This window comes from Myotis nattereri (genome assembly GCF_964212035.1).
Source record: "Myotis nattereri genome assembly, chromosome: 2".
Lineage (NCBI taxonomy): Eukaryota > Metazoa > Chordata > Mammalia > Chiroptera > Vespertilionidae > Myotis > Myotis nattereri.
The window spans coordinates 206,855,582-206,875,638 of record NC_138076.1 but is presented as its reverse complement, the minus strand read 5'-3'; the positions used below and the strand labels follow the sequence as shown (position 1 = coordinate 206,875,638).

General features: G+C 41.2%; 1 protein-coding gene across 3 annotated transcripts in view; it reads right to left on the bottom strand.

Annotated features, from left to right (window-relative positions):
• Nucleotides 1-3,436: 3,436 nt before the first annotated feature.
• HMGXB4 (HMG-box containing 4) overlaps nucleotides 3,437-20,057 on the bottom strand; it is a 28,281-nt gene continuing 11,660 nt past the window's right edge. For all 3 annotated transcript variants that reach the window (XM_081083252.1, XM_081083251.1, XM_081083253.1), the window contains 6 exons: nucleotides 11,584-11,665; nucleotides 10,072-10,136; nucleotides 8,980-9,085; nucleotides 8,354-8,523; nucleotides 4,023-4,145; nucleotides 3,437-3,527 (listed from right to left, as the gene is read on the bottom strand). In XM_081083252.1, coding sequence (XP_080939378.1) covers nucleotides 3,483-3,527; nucleotides 4,023-4,145; nucleotides 8,354-8,523; nucleotides 8,980-9,085; nucleotides 10,072-10,136; nucleotides 11,584-11,665 — 591 coding nt within the window. In that variant the 3' untranslated portion in view covers nucleotides 3,437-3,482. The remainder of the gene's footprint in view (nucleotides 3,528-4,022; nucleotides 4,146-8,353; nucleotides 8,524-8,979; nucleotides 9,086-10,071; nucleotides 10,137-11,583; nucleotides 11,666-20,057) is intronic.

Genomic DNA, 20,057 nt, shown 5'->3' with positions numbered 1-20,057 from the left:
ACTATGTTCTAAGTGTGTCTGCTAAGAAAAATCAAACTCAGAAAATGCTTTTAATTTTTCATTTTAAGTGTTTTAGCACTATTAATATCAAATGCCTTCCTTGAAGGTAAATATTTAGGTCCCTTAAGACTGACATATTGCATAAATGTAATGTAATCTATTCCATCCTTTATATACTGGTAGACAAAAATCACGATACTTTGCCTCCAAAGTTTAAAGACAATAGTATGATGAGAAAAGTGAGGCCTGTTATCATAAAATGCAGCTAGGACAAAAGGACATATGAACAACGAAAGGTCTCAGAGGTTTTCCTACAGTCACATTTGCTAAATACTATAGATAATACTGAAGAAAGATTCTGATGAATTACATACACAATTTACCTTTGAAAGTGGCTTCGGGTAGAAGAGAGCTTAGGCTTTGGGGTTAGCTATACCAGTGTGCCTATTCTGGCTCTGCCATTTAATAGCCATATAACCTTAGGAAAAGCACCTTTCTGCATCTGTCTCCTCACTTGTGAAGAGGAATAATACTCATAAGGCTTGTGGGAGGATTAAATGAGATAAAATATGCAAATTACTCCATAAGAAGTTAGCCTTTTAACCATAGTATTTCACTATCTATGGCTATTAACACCTTGTCTTTGTATTGAAATTTTTACACCCCGAAGGTCAAGTCTCTATACATTAAATGTTCAGAATATTTCTAAACATTCATGTCAGCCTGGCTGGCTTCTGGCTTAGAGATAGGGAAGTGACATGAACATTGTTTCACAGATGGGACTTCGGATGCCTATAAAGATTAAGTGACTGATCCAGTATCACTAAGTCAAGACAGTACTGAAACAGCATGAACTATATTGGAACACATGATTCAGATGTGAATCTTACGCAAGACTGGTATTTCCTTGAGTTAGGTGTACACACTAATGTACATGCAATTTTATTTGTCAATGGACCAGAGCTATATTTATCAGAGTCATTGGGTTTGTAGTTTGCAAAAGAGAGAACATGAGAGACTCCACAATGTAAAAGTTAACAGAAACAGAGCAAGACGATAGGAAAATGGCTAAGATCAGAAACTTGACCTCTATTCTAGATGGATTAAAAAAAAAAAAAAGGAATATTATGGTAGGATATAGTGCGAAAAACAGGTTTTATACTTCCAGAGCAACTTTGGTTGGCAGCAGGGAAAAGATAGCTGAGACTGGACTATAAATATTAAAAATGTGATTTTTAATAATATAAGTACAAAATTTTATTTCTTTATACAACTGTAATGGAATTTGGATCAAACCACTAGGATTTATTTTAAAAACAAAAATAAAACAATGATATAAAAATTGCAAGAAGGTCTGAATCCAAAGTTTTTTTCTCTAATAGTACCAAATACCACAAGGTACAGGTTATTATACAAATGTGTACAAATTTTAAATACAAATACAATAGGATTGGATTTTAAAGGAAAACAAACAAAAAGCAGGTCCTCATCAGGATTTCATGAATGTATACAAATGACCATGGTAGGACTGACTTCTTTCGGTACTAAGCCCTGTCTTCAAGGCCCCTCCTTGATACCTGTGTCAAACAGGAAACCTCCGTGGGTACAGATGAGGCATGGTACAGGTTCTAACACACGAAATCAAAACAAGATTTCTGTTCCTGATTTTGGTTCCCAAACATCCCCCTTTCCTTCTGTTTCCCCAATTAAATCTCAAAACTGCTCTGAGATGAGAAAGGCATTCAGCAGCCAGAATACCATTAAGAAACAGCCCCGCGACCACTCTGGTGGGGACAAGGGAAGGCATTCAACAGGGTGCGGGCTGGCTGCACTGTCCTCAAACCTCTACTTTGATGCAGTGGAGCTCCGTGGAGCCTGGGGAGAAAGTTCCCTCAGAGCTGGTGTTTGGCAGGGAAGCTCACACATTTAAAAAGGACCCTGAAGCGCTCAGCTGTCTTCTTTGGATCTCGGAAGCAAAAGTCTGGTTCTTTGGAAATAAGGTCAGCTGGGAATGAAAACATTCCTTTTTATTTACTTTCTTCACATTATTGAATTATAAAGAACTAGAATCCTGACATAATGATTCCTTTTTGAGGCACAATACCTTCAAATGCAGATGATTTGGAGTTTTAAGAGGAGGGAAGGGAGGAAGAAAGAACAATCTGTATCTTCCACATGCTGTTGCTGGTGGAGGCTTTTGTTATTAAATTATATATACAGAAATTTACAGGATAAATTAAAATCTAAGATTTTAAAGAGTTAAATACACATAATTAAAACATTCACACGCGCACATAAATAAACCTACATGAGAATCAACTACTTTTTTTGCAATTCACTTATGTGTGGAATGCAGAACACTGTATCTGCCCACCAGGGGAGCCAATATGATGAACCCAAGAATCCCACTGGGCCAAGTTCGTCTTCCACAGCCACCACGCAATTAAGCAGAACCTGTTCGGACTTGGTGGCTAAGCGAATGCTGCCAGATGGAAGATACCAGCTCTTCGTTCTGCAGGCCAAAGACTCTGCGTCAGCTCACAACGTATGCAGTTCAACTGGTGGCACGACAGCGTTACCCTCTTCAAGGCATTTTATGCTGCCAGGGCTCACAAAACTCCTTGGCCCCTACGGAGGCTGCCAATGATTACAATACACTGAGACATGGACACCTGTATCGCAGGAACTGGGCTGAACCCCCTACTAGGTTCACCTAAGCCAGTGGTTCTCAACCTTCCGGCCCTTTAAATACAGGTCCTCATGTTGTGACCCAACCATAAAATTATTTTCGTTGCTACTTCATAACTGTAATGCTGCTGTTATGAATCGTAACGTAAATATCTGATATGCAGGATGGTCTTAGGCGACCCCTGTGAAAGGGTCATTGGACCGCCAAAGGGATTCACGACCCACAGGTTGAGAACCGCTGACCTAAGCCATCCCAATAACTCTCAGACAGGAACGATTTTATCAGCTCCCACCTAAGACACTTCAAGTTGAAAGGCTTTAGCACTCTCAGTCAACTGGCATCTTCCCATAATCTTTCCTCTTACATTTCAGACTGTAAGACAGGTAAGGCAAATGGTCAGTGATGAGTCTGGAGGTACAACTGAGCTTGGGGAAGAAAATCACATTTTAGCTGTCCATAAAGAGATGCACTTGGCACCCAGAACAAGCCCCCAGCCCTCAAGTAACATTGATTTTTAAGGCAGATTGATCCACCACAGGAGAAAAAAGAATCCCAAGCCCATTTTCATGCCAAGGTTTCCTCTTGGCTAAACCTTTGCCATTTCATAAAATTATTAAAAGCGAAGTAGTTATAATCCTATGTATATATTGTACATTATATATATATATTTATGTGTATGTATATAAAAATTTAAAACCTACACCCAGTGGCTAGTGAAGGGATCTGGAACGGTCATATATACACAAACCAGCAATGGGGTAGGACAAGATTTCCGTCCCAGGATTCTCTGCTGTCACAGCCCAGGCATGATGTAAGCGATGTTGTCTAGTGTGTTTGCCTGCAAAACAAGGGGGAAAGGTTCAACGGCAGAGTACTAAGCCTTGGTTCCCTGACACCTATTTCTTTGTTCAGGGGACAGAGGTGAGAAAGAAAAACCAGAGTGTGAGAAAACGGGGAGAGTGAAGATGGCATCCTGTGTCTGTTATGCCAGAGGGTTTTCTGCTGGCTTCTCCCATTGACAAGGACAAAAGAGGCCGAAGACTCCTGTACGTCTCAGTGGGGAACACACAGGAGACACAGGTGTTGCAGTACCTCAAGGGCTAGAATGCTTCCCTCCACAGGACTATTTTAGGGGATGGCATGTTTGGTTTCACTGAAAGCATGGCACGCATTCAGGGAGTTACACAGTATCACGTTCCTGGGCCCATAGGTGGAGGGAGCCTATATGCTAGATGCCAGGCAACCATAGGAACTTGTGCCTGACGGAGCTCTTTAAGACAGGGCCTCTCTGGCTCCCAAGGGTTCTGGCTCCAAAACTCCAAGGAAAACTCACCAAGACCTGTTTGGGACAGCCATTCAGTTCAGGTAGTTGTGTGGTCAGACACGCCAAGGGGCCGAGCGCACAGATAATGGAATCCAGAAGCACTGACAAACTGCCAGACACAGCCACCATGCCCTGGAAGGGAGAGCACAAGAGGGGCATCGGTTGTAACGGGAACCCCACTCCTGATGCTCCCTCCTCGTGTGGTTCATTTCCTCACTTTCTTTTTTTTTTTTAAATATATTTTTATTGATTTCAGAGAGAAAGGGAGAGGGAAAGAGAGATAGATACATCAGTGATGACAGAGAATCATTGATTGGCCGCCTCCTGAACACCCCCCACTGGGGATTGAGCCAGCAACCCAGGCATATGCCCTTGACTGGAACTGAACTCAGGACCCTTCAGTCCACAGGCCGATGCTCTATCCACTGAGCCAAACCAGCTAGGGCCATTTCCTCACTTTCTTTAAGTCTTAGGCAGTACTAGGAAACGAAGCAAAATTGGAAGGTATCTGCTTTGGTAACTCTGTAAGTTGTTTAAAAAGAAAACTTTTACAATACAATCACAGGTTTCTTTGCTATATTCCTTACTCATCTTACCCTCTATCCAACTTTGGGTTAGTCTTGAATAGTAGGGGGAAAAGCCTATATTTAGGAATAGTAACAAATGCCCTGCCTACTCGGAGAGCGGCTGGGAAGATTGCGGAGGTCAGGCATGCAAAAACATTTTTCTTATGAGGCCACAAATATAGCTCAAATGCAACAACTGTGAGACTTCTACAGCCCTACACATTAGCATGCAATATAAACATGCACATACTTCTCCATGTATGTGGCCTTTGATAGCTGGTATCACTTTTCTGGGTTGATTTGTTTACTCTCAAAATGAAGAAAATGTAGTCCCTTTTAACATCTTAAATAATTCATGTTGTCTGTATCTCTGTGATTCAGAGATAAGAAATAAGGCTGCTTGCTGCAAATACCCCTGCCCAGCTCTTGTATAATCCGCTTCAACTAGGAGTGCTGTGAGGCTACATCTCCTTGGAGGCTGCAGAGCAGGGTCCTGCCCAGACTGATTTCGGCCAGGCCTGCTGGGCTAGTCCACTCACTGTTTCTGTACTGGGCAAGCTGCTTCCTAGGCTGTAGCCATAAAGTAGACCACGAACAGCTCTGCAGCACAGAGGGGATTAGTGAGACAACAGACAGAAGTACTTGGCTTGGTGCCTGGTTCAGGATATGTGCTCAAAAGTATCAGTAATTATTACTATTACCAACAACTGAGACTCCAAAACTGCATTTCTAGCTGCCTGCGAGGGCTCTTAATTTTGGACATTTCTCAATTTCATTGCGCTACAGTGAGAAAAAGGGACCCTTCTCCTATTGAAACCACCACCATTCATACAACTGCCTAGTGTCAAGGCCTTGCCAGCACCAATCTCCCTCCCCTCACCCTCTGGCCTAGTGTTTCCTAGCGCTCACTTCCATGGGAGGCAGTGTGAGGTGGGGTGAAGAGCATGGACCAAATTCAAGCTCTGCTTCACCACCTAGTTAATTAACCTCTAAGTTTCTGTTTTGTTTCCTTCTGTAAAACCGGAGGAACAAAAATTCTGCCTCAGGAAGCCGCAGTGTGAATTAAATGAAGGAATCCCTATAAAGCACTCTGAACCAAAGCTGGTTGAGTAACCATTCAAAGAAAATTAGCAAATTAGTAATATTATTCCACTACTTTTGCCTCACAGTTAATTATAGATAATATTTTATACAACTGTAATAGAATACTGACTCTCCTGATGGATTATAAGCAACTTGAGGGCAGAACCATGTCCTATTCCTTTTTATAGCCTCCCAATAACTACTGGTGTTGCCCATACAGTAAGCTCTTAAAAACACTTACTGGCACAGCTGCAGTGGCTCAGTGGTTGAGGGCAGACCTATGAACCAGGAGGTTACAGTTCCGCTCCTGGTCAGGGCACATGCCCAAGCTGCGGGCTCGATCCCCAGTAGAGGGCGTGCATGAGGCAGCCAATCAGTGATTCTCTCTCCTAATTGATGCTTCTATCTCTCCCCTCTCCCTCTCCCTTCCTCTCTGAAATCAATAAAAACATATTAAAAACACACACACACACAAACTGTATGTGGACCCCAATATACAAAAGAGCTAAAAGATCTGGCTAAAGTGGGGGTGGGGGTCTTACCAGGCCTCCTTTAAGCTGTTTCTGTGGGAGACCCTGAGGTTAGAAACAGACGTGCTCAGTTTTCCTGTTTGGAATCTCTCGCCAACATCTCCATGAGACAAACTCCGCTATCGAGCCTTTCAGGTCCCCCTCCCAGAGCCTCTCACTCCCCGCCTCTCTCTGTTCTCCATCACTAGTCTGCCTCAGCGGGCACAGAACAACGGAATGAGGACAGGTAAGAAGTGACGCAAGCTGGGCTCGGTCACAAATCGTTGTGCAAACTGGTACTAGTCACTGCATTCAATTAGGCCTCAGGCATTCAATCTTTAAATGAGCAAATCCTATAAAATCAATGTTCCTTAAAGTGTAGAATGTAATTTCAGGTGGCATATAGGTGAACATTAATTACAGTGATAGAATCCATTTTGACGATTAGAAAAAAAAGAGTATCACATTCATGAGATTGAGGACATTGTGAAAGCATGCACAGATTTCTTTAAATAAAAATATAAAGTAAATAACAGTAGAAGAGGTACATGAAAACTGCATCCTAATTGTGAGGATATACGCAGATGTTAAAGTCTCAGAAAAAATGGAGTAGAAGGTACATGGGAAAGACTGCTACAGGCAATGGGGCTTCTTTAAAGGATAAGGGAGATGTTCTGGAAATAGGTAGTAGAAATGGGCCACAATTCTGTGGCTATACTAATGCCCACTAACTTTTTAAAATGTGAATTTATGGTAGGTGAGTTACATCTCAATTAGACTGTTATATAAAAAAACCAGACTAGAGATTCTGCAAAATTCTTTCCCTTTTTTGGTCATGATGTATGTGTAACTCAGCAACTGCTCACAGAAGCTGGCTTCTTATAATTTGCTAATTTATATTCTCTTTTTCCAATTAAATTGGAAGTTTCCTGATGGTAGGAAATAATAAGGAAGCTATTCAGATTTTCTATAAGTAATGCATTATCCTCAACAAATACTTGTTAAACTAAATGGAAATATGAAGAAAAATCTGGAATATGGCTATCATTTTAAATTCTAACTTTTTAGAAAATATACAACGTCTAAATGAGTATCTACAGCCATTCAGACATCAGCCTACATGAAAGGACTCTAGTTGTTTTGCCGTATCTAGACATCTAGAGTAGACTATGTTCTAACTTCTAACTGCTACATTTTTTAAACTAGTCAAAGAACTTAGATCTTGTGGCCATTGGCATTTTATTTGTTGAATAATAATTCAACTTTCACATAGAAGCAAATTAATGGTTCTATATTCCTACACTGATTTTTCAGCTTAAAATAGCTTTAGTGGCTGAGACTGATTTCTTTGCTCCACTAGTAGAACCCAGTGGAAAACTGAAATACTATGCTGAGTTAGCCAAGGGGGCAATACAATTAGAAATGGAATATGGTAATAGAAATGGAATATGACAGCTTTGCAGGTTAAGTGATTTTGAAACTGAAAAGGACCAAGATCTCCCGAGGGCACACTGCACTGTGTAATTCAATCACAGCGCAGAGTAATGAAGAGCTTAAGAACCTCAATTTCCCTATTTGCTACCTATTCTCATAGAGGAACTCTTTTTAAAAAAAATTTAATTTATTCATTTTTTATTTTATTTTAAAACCCGTATGGTTTTATGAACCGGTGTCTCCCAATAAATTCAACGGGGGGGTGGGGGTGGGGTGGGGTGGGGGTGGGGGCAGAAAGAGAGAGGAAAAAAAGTAGAGGAACTCTTAATCCTCCATACAACCTAATCCATCTGTTGAAGACCTTGCTGGAAATGTACAGAAAAACTCAAACTGTCTTAGAACTACAAGTGATCAAAACTTCCATGGGATTTGTACTCAGTTTTCCCACTGCATTTAAAAAATAGTAAGTTATAGGGTTATATGTCAATTGTATCTTAATAAAGCTGGGGGAAAAGTACAGGTTATTCGAATTTCTTTTTGTGCCGCTGCTGCAATAGGATGGGGTTAGTGTAAACTTTGATTCCAAATCTCCAGATGTTTCTATGACTACATGTCTTCTTTATCACTGCATCCTAAACACCTGGCATAATCTAGCATACAGCAGCTGCTCAATGCCTCTATGTGGAACGAATGGATGAACTCAAATTCTATCCGACACTGGAGTCACGCTGTGGACGGCTATGCTCACCTCTGTTTCCTGCAGGCGGTGTCCGATGAGGCTGAGGGACTCTCCCAGCAGCTGGAGATGAGCAGCAACATCAATGGGCTCTGTCTCAGGGGCTTTGGCTGGGGAGGCTGGTAATAGCATGGTGGTGGGCGGGGACTTCTTTTGGGGTGACAGCACTCCTGCAGAGGAAGCTGAGAACAGAGACGAAATAGAGAGACCAAGCTTCCTATGGCCTTGAACACCACAAAAATGCCCTTCCTGATTTTCCCTGTTTGGGAGCTATGCCAGGTATTAGCACAACTATGGACTGTGGGCCTAATCTGGCCCATCACCTGTTTTTGTACGGTCTCGAGATAAGAATAATTTTATATTTTTAAACGGTTGTAGATAAAACAAAGAATATGTCACAGAAAAAGCACTTGGGCCTGCAAGGCCTGAAATATTTTCTCTCTGGCCCTTTACCAAAAAAGTTTGCTGACTTCTGATTTATGTTTTCTAAATGCCTTTTCAACCTATAATGTTCAGTAATAAAACCTGGGTATCAAGCTCTGCTTCTAATGTAGGCTGCTCTCCCAGTTTCTCAGAGAGGCGGCAGAATTTACAGTGCTCCGGGGAAAAGCAAAGCAGGAGAGGGATGTGGCCACTACCTTTTACTTTCATGGAGCCTTCTGAGCTGGATGCTTTTCTTTTCACAGTTGTAGCTTCTGCTTTGTTTTGTTTGTGTTGCAGATATTGAGCTTTTTGCTTCCAAATCTGCAATCAGATCCGGGGGAAATAAAATCAATCAAAAAGCAAAAGTAAAAGGGAAAGCAGTCATGGAAGAGTAAAATAAAGAAATGAGAGGGGACAGTGCAGAGGGTTGATGCTAACTCTCAAGCGGAGGGCCACTGAGCAGGCACAGACACTGATTGCTGTCCGAACTTAAAGCACTGCAAACATTCCTCAACGCTAATGGTCAGATCTCAGCATTGATTTTAGATCTCTAAGATCACAGTGTAAAATCATGGAGTAAACATCTGGCTCGGTATAATGTCCATGTGGTTTAAATATTTCTTCTAACTTGCTAGTTGGCAATACCAATAGTAGGCTAACATTGACCTGAAAAATAGAAACTAAAGATAAACTACCTAGGTCAGAAATATTTTGGTTGTTTTACCCAGATGAGCTATACCTTAAAGCAAGATGGTAATTCTAATTCCTAGACCGCCTTCGTATCAGCCTACTGGGAAGTGACTATGACTCAGTCATGACTAGTTATCAGTCTCATTAGCTTCTTCACAGTACGGGACATTATCTGGTAGTGGGTGATGAGGATGATGGCCTGGAACCTGGCTCCCTAGTAAACATAGTCCCAGTTTTATTATTTGCAGTGACTATTAAGTGGATGCCTTTCCTCACTTCTCAGACCATGGGCTGACTAGTAGGTGTTTGTAGTAAAAGGATTTTTTTCTTTTAACAGTTTAATCACTGTCCAAGTTAGGTCATCTTTTGGCTCAAATGTAAGACTGTTGCAAAAAAAAAAATTAGAAGAGGTTAGAAAAATCAGGCTCCGTGCAGCTAAATTTTACCCAGAGTACACTGGCACCAACCAGAGTTAATGCCCTTTACTAAGCCATTTTCCATCGACTTGTCATTGTTTCACTATTTCAGTGTTCTTTGCCTGGGTGGTCTATGGGAGAATCATACATTTTAGAAGGCATCAAGCAATTAAAAAAATGTTTGTAAAAAAGTGTACTTACCAGTTTATCCTTTTCTGGCAATTGCTTCCACACTTCAGCCAGTTTTTTACTAAGTTCCCCAAAATCTGGCAAAAAATAGTAAAAAGCTCAATAAAATAAAGGTTTAACTATCAACAAAACAGAAGATTGATGAGAGCAAAAACTGGGAAACGTTTCTGAAAATCATATCCAAATAGCACAATATTCTTCCAGAAAACCAAACCAACCCACACCAAACCCCACCAGTTTTCTTTTTTAAAATATATTTTTGTTGATTTCAGAGAGGAAGGGAGAGAGATAAATATCAATGATGAGAGAGAATCATTGATCGCTGCCTCCCACACGCCCCCCAACTGGGGATCGAGCCCGCAACCTGGGCATGTGCTCTTGACCAGAATCGAACCAGGGACCCTTCAGTCCACAGGCCGATGCTCTATCCACTGAGCCAAACCAACTAGGGCCTACCAGTTTTCTTGATTCTTTTTTTTTTTTTTTAAATATATTTTATTGATTTTTTACAGAGAGGAAGGGAGAGAGATAGAGAGTTAGAAACACCGATGAGAGAGAAACATCGATCAGCTGCCTCCTGCACATCTCCTACTGGGGATATGCCCGCAACCCAGGTACATGCCCTTGACCGGAACCGAACCTGGGACCTTTCAGTCCGCAGGCTGACGCTCTATCCACTGAGCCAAACCGGTTTCGGCTTCTTGATTCTTTTTTATAGGGAAGGGACCCCTGCGGTGGTCATGAGGTGGACTCAAATCCTCTCGCATCTCCTCTCTAGGGATTTGTTCGTTAAGCATCTTTCGGTGTCTTTGAATTCGATCCCATAATCCAGGGCTTATCAACTTAGGTTAAAGAAAATATGTGCTGTAGAGGTTGAGGAAGGATGTTAGATTTTTCCTGAATTTCTGAGAGCTCAGTACCAAGAAGAATTTCCCTGTGGCCGCTGAGAAGCATCCTCCAGAGGCGTGTGCTGCCCTTGCACGTGCCCGGCAAGGTCAGGCTTTGCACAGCGCGTTCTTATCTGCTACGGTCCTTCACATGTGCCTCCCAGCACTGTGATGAGAAATTCGGGAAACTATTTACATCTCAGGCAAATCAGATTTATGGAGGTTAAGTGCCTGTCCAAGGTCTGTGGTGCAGTGTTTCTCTCACCTCACTAACTTCTAATACACAGACAAATGTGACAGTATAAGTCATCTCACAACTGCACACCCAAGGGCAGTTGACAGAAAAGGTCAACTGCAGAATCTTGGAAATAAGCAGCTGCATATTTATATGCTGAGCTTCATAATATTTAATTTTACTGCTTTCCATTTTATGAACTTAAGAGATATGAATGAAAAGCTTATCACTTTTATGGTTGGGGTGAACTAAGACAAAATCTAGAGTGCCTTGCAGATTTGCGGGAAAAAATGAGATTTGGGTTCCTTTAACACTAGGGGAGAAGCTGCCTCCTGACTGAATTAACTGCCCTGCTTCCGAGGCGCACGTGAAATTGGAAACGAAGGTGAGCAATGTTCTTACCTATGCCGGGATGGTCAGCCACGATGGTCACGCGGTACTCCTTACAGAACACCTGGTAGGCCGACATGTTCTTCTTTTTTGGCTGCAGCCACATGAGAACAGAACAGGGTTGATCAGAACACAAGTAACTCTGAATCTAACACCCTTTTCCATCCAGGAAAGTGTTCTAAACTACTAACCAGCTTTCCCAGAGAGGATCATTAACTTAATTCCTGCTTCTCATCACCTAGAGATGACTATCAGTATTGCTTAGGAGGTAAAAGCACGTGCTAACTCTTTTTTAGATGTTTCAGACTGCTGCAGCTGCGCGGTAATTACTTGTAAAGTCCCCAGCCTTCCTGTGTATTCTTTCAAAACTGAGTGCTAAACAAATTCTTTACCTTTCCCGGGATGTCACTTTTCTCATCTTTGAAATAACCACCACATAATTTCCTTTTAAACTGTGAAAGCCAAGAGCCAAATCTATGTTCTTTTGTTCCTCTGCATTTGATTTCTAATCTTGTAATTTTCCTGATCCTATTTTTACTGTCACTTGTAGTCTACCATTATGTCATTGTTCACACTCTTGTGGTTCAGGTGAGGTAAATAAATAACAAGAGAATTCTTTGGTAGTCAAGGTAGGATGAACCTCTTTCGCTCCAACAAACTACTTTGTACTACTTGAAGTATGTTTGCTCTTCACTGGATTATGACAATTCCAAGAGCAAAGCATGGTTTTTGAGAAACAGCCAGTTCAATGAGGGATATTTAAAACAAAAGATGACATATTCCTATGCATTCCATTGTACAACTATCCATAGACAGAGGGGAAAAAAGTTAAGTTTCCCTACCTGAAAAGATTCATTAGGTAGCACCTGTCTAAACCTTTCATTTGAGGACAAGAAAAGGGAAACTCAGAAAGTAGTGATTTGCGTGTAGTTATGACTACAACTAAACTAAGCGATAACACCAGAATTGAGTACCACCTAGGTAGCCTGGACTATACATTGAGGGCCAATGAAAGAAAGTTGCTTCCTTACAGAAGTAGTTACTATTTAAAAAGAAAAGATTATCCCTTTATAATCTTTATTCAATAAACTGAGATGTGTTTAGCATGCTTTCCTTTAAAACTTCGTCTGTAAGCATCGAGTTATGTGGATCAGTCCTCCATGTGCTCCCAACACAGTCCTTCCTGGTCCTGCAGTTATTATGATGAATGTTTGATGCTTGAAAAGGTACTGGGAACTTTTGTTTGTCTTAAGTGTCCGATTTTATGATAAAAACAAACCAGCAAACAACAGTCCTGTTTCTTGACTTCAGAGTTGCATACTGTTTTAACCTGAGTGTACACTTTATTCACCTTACTTTTTAATGTTGTTTCCATAAAATAATTACCCTCAAAGGCCAAAGACTGGCAGAGACTGATGACAATAAAAAGCTTATGTGATGGCTCTGATTTTAATTCCAAAAGGAATTCTAATTTTTGATGGGTGACAAATGGGAGGGGATTGGAGGATAGGTGAAAAAAGGGAAGGGATTAAGAAGCACAAACTGCTAGTTATAAGAACAGTCATGGGATATAAAATACATGTAGCATATAGTGGATAATATTGTAGTAACTACACATGGAGTCAGATAGGTCCTAGACTTATCCGGGGATCACTTCATAAGTTACATAAATGTCTAATCATTATGCTGTATACCTAAAATTAACATAATACTGTATGTCAAATGATTGAAAAATTAAAAAATAGTGAACAAAAGCAATTCTGAAACCATTCTGAGAAACAGAAACTTTCCTGATAGCTTTCAAAGTAAGTGCTTTCAATGAGACAGCAAGCACTTCTTTGGATATGAAAACTGTGGCATGTCTGTTACAAATTCAGCTTCAAAAGTTTTAAACTAATCTTTTTAAATAGCTTAGCCATAGGCCTGCCAATTACTGGAGTACATGATGAAAGAATTTGTGGAAGTCTATACTTAGCCACATCTTTCTCAACTATAGAATCAATCTCACTATTAAATATTGACAATAGAAAGAATATTTTCTTGAGAGAGTTCATAGCTCATTTGGTCATACTCTTAAACATGCATGGAGTTTTAACAATGTTTTCTCAAACACTATATTATATTGTAAAAGTTTTCATGCTCCCTATTCCCCCAGGATATAACATAAAATTAAAACTTTACAAAATTAAACACAGCTCCTGGCCAATATATTAGCTCCAAATCCACTTAATAAAAAAAGGGTTCCTCTTAAAACTCTTCTAAAGGACTTTATTCAGTTATGTAGAAAATAAACTAGCATTTATTGAGTACCTGCACTTGGTAGGGTGAGTAGTTAAGAGGATGAGCTCACATTCTAAGGCAGTTACGCAGCACAAAATAGTGGAAAACACATTAACGTTAGAGTTTAAAGGCCCACCATCTTTCCCTTATACTAATTATTTGATCCTGAATAAAACATATAAGAAGTGGAGAGCTCTTATGATAGGTGATATTAAAAGTATTTCAATGACAAAGAAGGAAAAGCAGAGACTTTAGGAAAGATTTCAAAGGCAACACAAAAAAATAACCTATCAAAGTGCTTTGCCATTCATCTATATTTATAAAAGCCTAAGTGACTGTTTGACTGGTAGCTATGACGCGCACTCATCACCAGGGGGCAGATGCTCAACACACAGGCATAGAAACATGGAACAGACTGATGAATCTCAAAGGGAAGAGGAAGAGATTAACCAAAGATTTTATATGCATACTAGAGGTCTGGTGCACGGATTTGTGCACCGCTGGGGTCCCTCAGCTTGGCCTGCGGGGATCGGGCCGAATCTGTGCACCGGGCCTCTGACATCCCCCGACAGGTCCCGGATCACAAGAGGGCACAGGCCAGGCTGAGGGACCCCACTGGTGCACGAATCCATGCACCAGGCCTCTAGCTTTTAAATAAATATTTATTAGAGTATCCACTTTCTGCCAGATACTGGGAATCAGACACACAGATCAATATATCCTGATAATAGAATGTGACAATATTATAGGGAAAGTACTGGATGCTACAGGAACATGTAATAGGAGCATCTCACCTAATTAGCCTCTGGAGGAAGTGACATTTAACCCAGGCCTGAAAACTGGGTAGAATTAGCCAGATGAAGAGAGGTCAAGAGTGTTCTAGGCAGAGGGAACATGTGGTAACTCTCCTCAAACAGAGGTGAGAGATGACTTCAGAGTTGCAAGCAGAGCCACAGATGGATGCCTTGTAACCTATGTATTATAGCAAGCATGTCAAACTCACGGGCCACATCCCTCATTTATTTGACCCGTGTTAGCCTTTGACATGTTTGTATTACAGTATGAACCAACAGAAGCGATTCAAATAGTCAAGCTTTTCAAGCAGGAAGTGACATGGCCAAGCTGCACTTTAGGGCCGTGGAGAAGAGCCTGGAGAGGAGTAAGAGCAAAGGTGGGGAGACCACGCGGGGGGCTGCTGCAATAGTGCCAGGGGCGGGTGAGGATGGTCTACAGCCAGGACAGTGAGGTTGGGGGAGAGCAAATACATTGGGAAAGAGGGAGAAGCAGCACGGTGGGTTGGAGACAGTGTGGCAAAACGGAGAGTGGGGTTTTGGAGGCCAGCAGAGCTAAGTTAGCATCCTGATCACACTCTTTACTAGTTACACAAATTACTTCATTTCCCCGAGCTTTAGTCTCCCTATAGGTCAAACTTGGAAAGTGCCATTTTACTCAAAGGTGGGAATAAATCGGACCGTGTTGGGCACTTCAGTAGGTACTCAGTAATATTATTTATGTGGTAGGCAGGAATCCAGGATGGCTCCCACGACTTCCGCCCCTTGGTTTACAAGCCCTGTCTACTGCCCTCCCTTGGAGTGTGGGCAGGACGGTGACTGCGATGGGATACTGACTCCCACGATTATTTCACGTGAGATGGCAGGTGGAATTAAGGTCCCCAGTGAGTGAATCCGAGTCAGTCATTACGATTATCCCGTGTGGGCCTGACCTGATCAGGTGAGCGCATGAAGGAAACAAGATGCAACAGCAGACACCCTCCTGCTGGCCTTGGAGGAAACAGGTGCCATGAGTTCCACAACGGCAAGAAGCTGAACGCTGCCAGCAGCCCGAAGGAGCCGCCAACTCCTGGAAGGGCCCTCTCTCTCAGGTGAGAACCTGGATGGGGCCCTCGGGCTCAGTCTGCGAGGGCCTGAGCAGAGCCCAGTGGAGTCCTATCTGGACTTCTGATCTACAGAATTGGGAGATCATAAAGAAATGCTGTTTTAAACGGCCGAGTCTGTGGTAATTTGTTATGCTACAATAGAAATCTACTCCGAGTTCTTTTCTATTCCCTGCCTTTTTCAAAATAGAACTTGTGGCATCCAAAAAGCTAATACAAGCTTTTTCACACATAGAAAACAGCAACACGGCCTTTACTTTAAACTTTTCATTTAAATAGTAAAGGCCCCATTTTCACTCTTCTGTTGGTGAAGCCAGCCCTGTTTAAGGAGGTTGGAGTTCTGGGTGCTGCTTCTCCTTCATTAATTTTGTAGCAGCTTCACATCCCCAAATGCTTTAAGTGTTCTAATAAGACACAATGGAGCAGCACTACACACACAACACACCAAGCTTACCCAAGTTCTATATTTAAGGGGGAGAGAGAGAGAAAGAGAGAGAGAGGGGGAATGAGAATATGCGTGAGGGCTGGACTGACCAGTCTGCGTGATTCCGCTCCAAGAACCTATTCCTTGGCGTGTGAAAGAGGATAAATCTGCTTTCCCCAGATAGTTCCTGTATGTCTCTCTCAGGGTGTACAACTCACTACTAATCGAGTGTAGCTAACGTTAAAAATAGTAAAATGATGGCTCCTGCAAATATGCCAATGATTTCCCTGGTGCGGAAGACAGGAAACCTAGCTGCACTGGGCTGGCATTCTGTCGGACTCAGACCCTGCTGGCCTTCACTGTGGAGTCTTCCTGGGGCATCTTCAAGGGAAACTCTGACTAACAGCTTCCACCTTATGTGCTGACCTTAGCATCTAATCATTGCACAAGATGCAACTTCAGTCTGTGCACTACAGTTCCAAATTAAACTGGTTAAAACTTTCCCAGGGCACAGACATTTTTATAAATTAGTAGTTAAAAACACACAAACAATGGATGATCTCTACACATACAAAACTTCCCACGAGATTCTAAATGAAAGGCCAGTTATTTCCAGTCCGACTTTCTCATGCAAGTATTGCAAGTGATCCACAGTGGATCTGGAATAACATGAACTGCCCTTTAATAAAATGTTAATATTTTGACAACTTGGATACATTAGTATTAATTGTAGCAAATGACTTGTAACAAGTCCACTTACTGTGACTCACAATGTTGTAATTTTACAGCCAGAACATCCTTTTAAATGTTTGATGACATTTGTCACAGTATCAAGATCTTTCAAAGAGCAACTTCTTAATGCTCTTTATAAAACAGTCCTGCTTAATTAACTCTTTGGGGTCTTAGACTCTGAGAATATGATAAAAACTACTCTTCAAGCCTTCTCATGACTCTAGTTTAAAAATGTCTTTTAAAGGATAAACTTTCTGAGGGTTAAGTCAAAACATAATTTAGAAATCTTAAAAATACAACTTGGCTTTCTTCTGCTGATGAGAGGGTCTGATCTCTTCATTAATATGAATAGTGTAGGAGACATCTATGGAAATTAAGCCTTTTAACAACCTTACTAGGTGGTGCCATCATCACTGCCATTTTAAACACGAGGAAACGGAGATCCATAGTCATATATCAATGGAGTGGCAGGGCCAGCATCTGAACTCAGACAGTCTGGCTTTGGAGCCCGTACTCATAACCATGACAACTGATGCTCTTGCGAATGAACTGGACTGAGATCCCTAAGTCTGATCTGGCTAAAGGACAGGGTGCAAAGTAAGGTTTTCACACCAAAGCTTTTATTTTGACCATTCTGAATGAAAATCTTTCTAAAATATACGCTGTACTTCTGCTATCTCTCATAATATACCTCTGTCTACAATTTAAATACTTTCTGTATAGTGGAAAGAGAATGGATCCTGTCATCAGAAAAACCTGGGTTTAAATTCCTACTCTGCCACTAAATAGGTGTGTGTCCTGGGGCAGGTAATATCACTTTTTTGGGCTTATTTCTGTGAAATGGAGATAATATCGACACTTCATTGGGTTCTTGTAAAAATTCACTGATATACCATAGATTAAAAACTTAGTGTCGTGCTGAGAACACTAGAGTAAAACCTTTACAAATATAGCTATTACTATTGTAATTTACTAATTCTTACTCAGCTCTACCTTCTTCCTTAATTCATCTTTGGCTTCAAGATTCGGCTCAGATGACAGCTCCCCCAGGAAACCTTCTCTGACACCTCCAGGCTCTCCTCATGCTCCCTCAGCACCTGTCTCTGCTGAGGTCCATCACATGGAACACTTTCCAACCTCTCTTACTACACCCAAGACCGACACTATCCCACTCATGTTTGTCCACAGCACCTGGCAAGTGCCTGGCACAATTCATGAGTACCGAGTAAGTAAGACCGACTCAGCTGTGCATGAAAGGCCAGTGTGCACTCATTTGTATTACCTCATCCGATCTTCACAACACCCTGTAGGTGCAGTAGCTGAGTGCCAGAGCGCTATTCCACAAAGAACAGGCTCAGAGAGGCCACGTGATCCATCTCTAGGCAATGTTCCTTCCCCCAGCACCCCTGAAGTGCTCCCAGAAGCTGTAGGAAACTCGCTTTATAACATCTGCTTTTGCTCCTTAGAGACCCTGTTTTGGTTCTTAACTGTTTCCAAACAGGTGAGATAGTGCAGTGTTTGCTTCCTAAAAGCAAAAAGCAGAGCAAAACAAAAACAAAACCATAAAAGCATAGTTTCCTTGTTTAGTCTAACGTGATTGGTGGTTGAAAAAGTTTTAAAAAGATGCTTTCATTTTATGCTTTTGAAGAATTCACGATGAAATCAACAGTAATTATTAAACAACTATTTACTGAGCTGAGCCTGTGCTAAGTGTGTTTTGTGTATCACCTAATTTAGTCTTAATAACCTCATTTGAAGTGAGGAAACAATCTTAAGAGGACAAGGCTAAAGTAGCAGAACAAGAATCTAAGTCTGCTGAATTTGAGTCCAAGCTCTCATTATATTTCATCATATTCCGCCTCTTTAATTTAAAAACATCTTTACATACGTCTTAGTAGGACTAATCTCAGACAGCAGCACACTATATTGATTTCCTCTGACCTAGAACCAACCTACTTTTAGCTTTGTCAAAAGGTATTATGGCACTGGGTAGCCATCTCTTAAAGTTTTAAAAAGGCATGTGGTAGAATGGAAAGAGTACAGGTTTGGGGTCAAAGAAATCCATGTTAAAATTCTGGCTCCACGTCTTTTCAGCTTTCTCCTCTGCCAAATGGTACCTATCAGTCAGGACTGCTATGCATGTAAAATGCCTAGGAAAGCCTGGTACATGGCAGGCACTCATAGATGGTAGTTACTAGCTTTCACCACTTACTGCTGTTGTTCAGCTTCAGTCTTACCAATGGAGAATGTATATAGAACCATCACAAGTCTAATTATAGCTCAGACTTCAGCTTAGCAGACTGGCAACAATGCCTGGGTGTGCAGGCAGTAGGACACCTGGCTAGCCTTAGTTGGCTTAGAGAAAATGTGGACATTCTGGAAACATACAGATAATTAAAGAGCACCTCTCTGAAGTGGCAACATTATTTTGAGTGATAGTGGATAGGCTTTGTTGATTTAATAAAACTTTGAAATGTTACCATGTCCTGGGCCTCCTATATACACACAAAAACTTCCACTCTAATGGGATGATCTTTAAGGGGAGGCATTAAGATACTACCATGTGATGAATCCTGCAGAGAATAACCCTGCTCACATTTGCAGTGAGCTCTTTTATTCACTAGTTACGATCAGTGAACAATGTTTTATGGTTTCATCAGCCACTTGTATTTCCTGAATAAATGGAAAACACCACAAATGAGCAAACAGATACACCAGAGGAAGTTACATATTAAAGAGTAACCATGGATAAGTAACACCAGGAATGCTCAAGGCTGCCCAGTGAGTTCAGCTGAGTATGTCAGTAAATAGTGAACATATAATCACTTTTCTGTACTTAATAAGAGAAATACATTCAGGAAAGTAAGATCATGCTGTTCTACTTTTCTGGCTACTAGCTTTGTAGAAAAGTCATGTTTGGGAGGAACGTTTCTTGTTTTTGACACCAAAAATGTATACCTTCTTAATCTTAAAATTTGATTGTTTTAGAATTTCTCTTACTTGGTATATATGAAATTTTTCCTTTAATTAAAAACTGCTGTGCTGAAAAAAAATATTACCATGTGATTTCTCTGTTCCTTCTTAGAAAGCAAGATTCAACAACAAAGATACACGCAAGCAAGAACACCCACCTCCCAAATAGAACTCAACACTGAA